Here is a 5,182-nt window from a genome sequence, read left to right as displayed (position 1 = left end):
CATAAAACTGTTAGATGGATGGGAGTTTGGAAGGAAAGACCAAGCCGTTTTTAATCAAACATGGGTGGGTGGGGGAGCATTTCATATCCTGAGTCACCCCTTAGGAGACTTATCTATGAATCCAGATTCCTCAAACATGAAGGTAATGATCATGTTAATATCCAGCATAGCACAGGATGTCTTGTAACACTGGTCAAAATGTTTACAATGTTCAGCAGAAAAACTATAGAGTACCATAGGCAACCCTTTCCTACTCTTTTGATACAATTTGGCATTTCTCATACAAATGTGACTTGAAAACCTTTCAGGGGAAGGAAAAAGATATTTTGGGCTAGTCAACATGTTCTCTAACCTCCAGCACCCACCCTAGTAATCATGTTGTTCACAGCCAATAAAATGTGAGAAACCTAAAGAAGGGCACTGCCAGTTCTAAAGTTACCATTTTGAAATTCAGGGTGATTTATAGCTTCTAACATAACTTTCCCCTTTTGACTCTGAACTGACCACCTCCTGCTCACTATGCCCCAGGTGCTTGCGCTTCTCCAAGACTCCCTCCCATCTCCAGGTCACCATTTGTGTCTGTGTTTTCTGATGTGTAAATCGATTTTACGGGATGGAAACAAAATTTCTCTGAAGTATCATCTAAATACTGAGGCTGATGAGCACACTTTGTTCAGAAATTAGTGCCCCTAGTTATATGACTTTTAAACCAATCAAGCCTTACTTATGTCAGAAATTAAAACAAAAACAAAAACAAAAAACCAACAACAAAATACAAAACCAGGGTGTTTATGATTTTTCCTTTAAATATGTAACTTCTATTATATTTCTGGGAATTGGGACTGCATATATATACTGTGTTTTCATTAACATTCCATATAAAATAATTCATAGTTTTTGGCCACAGCAATATGAAAATGCAACTAGAAACACTGTCTTGTACCCAATGAGTTGATTTATGCTTATCGTATATAAGTTCATTTGTTCTCGTGATTTCTTGCTGGATTTAGCTGATGGGCCAAAAAGTCAGTTACAAGAGTCAGGCTGCATGAACGGCAGGACTCAGGTTGAAACAGGAATGAATTTGACGGACTTGGAAGATTTAGGCGAGTCCTTCCATGTAACTGTACTGTTTGTTGGGCTTCGGTTGTTAGAGTAGGAAGTCTGTCTTCTGCTCATACTGTCATCTTTGGTGAATTGTTGCTTCATGTTTTGGCAGCACAGGAAGCTTTGAACACAGTCTTGCAGGAGATGGCCACTAAAAAACATATATATCCAGGGATTGCAGCAACTATTCAGGAAACCCAATAATGCAGTGAGGGTGATGGCAGGGTTTTCCGAATCTGCATGAAAAATATAACGGAAGATTATTTTAATATCCAAGTGTGAGTAACTGAGTATTGGATAAACTCATTTTTCTATTGACTAATTAAAGGGGAAAGAAGTTATGGGTTGTTATAGAAAATGAACTACCTTGTTTATCAATCAGAGAAATGGATGGTGTTTAGAAATTGCTTGGTTGTAAAATATTTTCATAAGCAAGATGCCATAAAATTAATTCAAATATTTTTAAACTACTATTAAAATATTTAAATAGAATGAGTGCAGATTTCAAGAAGTGAAGACTATTAAATAATTCATTAGAAAAATCTCTATATTCTTTATACTAGCAACAACATGTGCTAATGAACACAGAACTTACAGAATGGTTGCAATTTCAATATTTCAAGGGTCTGTAACCACATATACCAAATTGTATTCATTCTAATAACTCAGGCAAAAGCTTGGCATTATGGACCATGGTTAGTAGTTTTAAAGTTCTAAATATTAAACATATTCTTGTAATGTGAAAACTGTACAGAAGAGGATAGTTGAAATAGGTCCCTGAAGAATGCAAGTTTGAATTGTTTTTCTTTGATTAATTAGAAATTTGGTTTGATTTTAAAAGAAAACCATCTTTGATTGTCGATCAATCAATTAAATTATATTAAGAACACCTGAATTAGAAAATTACAACAGGATTCTTGAATATTTTATCTTAATCAGCAATGGTAAATTAAATAAATATACACTTTTAGAGTGGAACTACTGCAGTGATAATTATCAATGCCTTTTCTAAAAATAATAATCAACAAGCACTAACCTTCCCTCGATTACTGAATATAACTTGGATCTTCTCAATCTTGGTATATTAGAAAAAATAAATTATTTAATCTTACTTTGTACAAAGATGCTTGTATTAAAAGCGATCAGGACCCATGGCTAAGACTATATTCACAAAGAATGGAAATAACCAACATGTCTATGCACAAGTGAAGTTTTTAGTGATTGTGCTTAAATCCTGATAAAGCAGTGATTAGACTGAATTTTTAATTTGATTGGCAATATTAAGAGGCTTCTAAGATCAAGCAAGACAGGAAACCATAAACCAAAAGTAAAATGTTTATGTTGTACAAAGGCTCATGGAAATATTCATATTATCTTTTAATTCTATTTTTCCCATGAACTTTTGGAAGTACCCTCATATTTTTTATTACTGATAATATAACCTGCAAGAATATTTCTTTGCTTATATTAAATTTACACTCAAATGTTTTATTTGCAAATGTAACTTCCAAAGTATATTACATACACTCCCCTATTCCAATCCCAAAAAACAAAAGGAGACAGCTCCTTCCAGATAGGTATTTCCTGGCTGCAGTTGTTACCAAAAACATTCTTGTAATATATTTGGTTTGAAAAAGGTTTTTTCCTTACTTAAAGAAAATATTTTCCAAGATGCAAAATTAAATAATGCTTTTTTTTTGCACATCCCCATGAAGTCAGTTTTCCTAGTTTGTGGAGGAATTAAGATGTAACAGGCTAGTAGGGATAGAGAACTCCATCAGTCAACTACAGCATGAGTTGTGTGGAGTGGTGTATGCTGGGTGTTCAAATTAATGCTGAAAGACGAATGAATTAGCCTAAAAATTTTAGTTTATCAATGATGGTCCTTTAAAATACCAGAAAAAAGTGTTAATTATTGTTAGAAAAAAATAAACAGATTATAATGAGAAAGGGAACATTGACTAAATGCCAAATTAGAATCCTTGACTTCGTGAGAATCTTCCTATTACTTTCTTTAGAAAAAATATGCTCATTTATATCCTTGTCCTGAGGCATTTCTACAAATATTTTATATTAATTGTGATATTTTTCACCGTTCAACAAAAAGCAGTTGTGACAGTAAAAATATTTCCCTGAATCCGATAGACTTGATAGCATTTAATAAAGCGGTTGTGATTTGGGAAAAAGCCATTATTCTTTTGTAGTTGCATAGCTGATTCTAGGTCTCTAGGGCACAGTTTTTGAATTTGTGGTGTTAGGATCATTGCACGCTACAAAGGCTGAGTCCTGGGCCACATTCCAAAAATACTTAATTAGAATGTCTAGGATGGGGATCCTAGGAATTTGCATTTTTGACAGTTTTCTCCCAAGGTGTGAGTCTCCTACGTGCAGAAGTTTAAGAATTGCTCTAGAGGATACTATAAAAAGAAATTCTGCGCGCACACACACACACACACACACACACACACACACACACACACACACACACACACACGTTCCCATCCTGCACTTTCCTCCATCGTCCCAGCACCTACCGATCCAGGGGAACTTCTCATCCCAGACAGACCACATCTGAATGATGAAGAAAGGCGCCCAGCAGACGATGTAAACCGTCACGATCACGAAAGTCATCTTCACCGTGCGGATCTTGGCGCGGGAAATGGTCTTCACGCTGCTGACACAGGGCGTGAGCAGGAGCCCTTTCTGGAAGGTGCCACCCGCGCCTTCTGCGCCCTCGCTCTGTCTCGATGTGGTCTTTCCGCGGACGTTGCGCCAGATATGGCAGCAAATGAAGCCGTAGCAGGTGCCCAGGATGACCACGGGCGCCACGAAGATGCCGCCTGTCATCCAGGTCACATAGGCACGGGAACCCCAGGGTTCGATAAAAGTGGCCCAGCAGTCGCGGGCTTTGGTGACATTGCTCACCTCGATCATGGAGAAAACGAAGTACTGCGGCGTGCTCAGCAGGAAGCTTAGCACCCAGGCGGCGGCGATCATGAGGCGCGAGCGGCGCGCCGGCTGCTGCAGAGTCTTGAGCGGGTGGCACACGGCGATGTAGCGGTCGGCGGTCATGACCACCAACATGTAGGCCGCCGCGAACATGACGAACACTTGCAGGTGCTTCACCACGCGGCACAGCCAGTCGGGGCCGCGGAAGCGGAAGGTGATGTCCCAGCACAGCTGCGGCAGCACCTGCAGGAAGGCGACGGCCAGGTCGGCCAGGCTGAGGTGCCGGATGAAGAGGTGCATGCGGGACGTCTTGCGCGGCGTGCGGTGCAGCGCCAGCAGCACGCTGCTGTTGCCCAGCACCGCCACCACGAAAGTCACTGCCAGCACGGCGATCTCCAACTTGGCCAGCTTCTCGTCGCGCAAGTCCCCCTGAGGGCTGCCGCCTTCCCCAGGCGTTTCGGCCTCCTGGCTGGCATTGGCAGCGCTGGTGGCCAGGGGCCACCAGGAGCTGGAGTTGTCCGCGGACCCCGCGTCAGAGCCTCCGGAGAAACGCATGCTGCCCATGCAGCGCCTCCTCGGCGCTCTTCGGAAGCCCGGGCTTCCTGCCTCCCAGGACTTGGGCTCCAGGGCCCGAGCGCGCTTTCCTTCCCGCGCTGTCCGCTCGCTGGGTCCCGCAGTCCCTCCTGCGGGCGTCCCCCTGCGCAGCGTCCCCCCCGCCACGGAGGCGTCTCAGTCCAGTGCGGCGGGCCCTCTTTCTGCTCTGCCCCTTGTCAACCACAGCGAAGCTGGGTAGGTGCGCCCCGTGTTCTGAAAGCACTGGGACTCCGAACTCAATGATTTCTGCGAGGTTTGTTCCCACAAGTCTCCTAGCGGCTGGAGACTGCTCGGTGCCTACTCCCTCCTCCTTCTCCCGGGAGGCAGTTTTGTCCCGCGGTCTCCCTACGTCGGTGATTTGTTCTCTTTGCATCACTGCTGTAGGGGTGGGGCTGGGACACTCACCGATTCCTCGGCATAAGAAGCGGGATCGTAGCGCTTTCCCGCTCTTCTCTTCCCAAAACTAGGAGAACCGGACGTGTCGTGCCCTTCCTGGGCTCATGCCGTTTCCTCAAGCCTCCCTCACTAGCCA

The 5,182-nt window shown here is 43.1% G+C and overlaps 1 protein-coding gene across 1 annotated transcript; it reads right to left on the bottom strand.

Annotated features, from left to right (window-relative positions):
• Nucleotides 1–776: 776 nt before the first annotated feature.
• On the bottom strand, nucleotides 777–4,675 carry AVPR1A (arginine vasopressin receptor 1A). Its single transcript, XM_008578823.1, has 2 exons — nucleotides 3,642–4,675; nucleotides 777–1,343 (listed from the first exon to the last, which is right to left on the bottom strand). Exons 1-2 carry the CDS (start codon nucleotides 4,618–4,620, stop codon nucleotides 1,063–1,065), a joined length of 1,260 nt encoding a protein of 419 aa, XP_008577045.1. The 5' UTR covers nucleotides 4,621–4,675; the 3' UTR covers nucleotides 777–1,062.
• Nucleotides 4,676–5,182: the final 507 nt, after the last annotated feature.

This window comes from Galeopterus variegatus, unplaced genomic scaffold, assembly GCF_000696425.1.
Source record: "Galeopterus variegatus unplaced genomic scaffold, G_variegatus-3.0.2 Scaffold1766, whole genome shotgun sequence".
NCBI lineage: Eukaryota > Metazoa > Chordata > Mammalia > Dermoptera > Cynocephalidae > Galeopterus > Galeopterus variegatus.
Note: the sequence above shows the minus strand (reverse complement) of the source record. Positions and strands in the feature narration are given on the sequence as shown.

Excerpts from the sequence above, each read along its gene's own strand:
- AVPR1A (XM_008578823.1), bottom strand. The coding sequence starts at position 4,620 with ATGGGCAGCATGCGTTTCTCCGGAGGCTCTGACGCGGGGTCCGCGGAC. Across the intron at positions 1,344-3,641 it reads TGAGAAGTTCCCCTGGATCG|ATTCGGAAAACCCTGCCATC; the intron begins GTAGGTGCTGGG and ends TTTTTCATGCAG.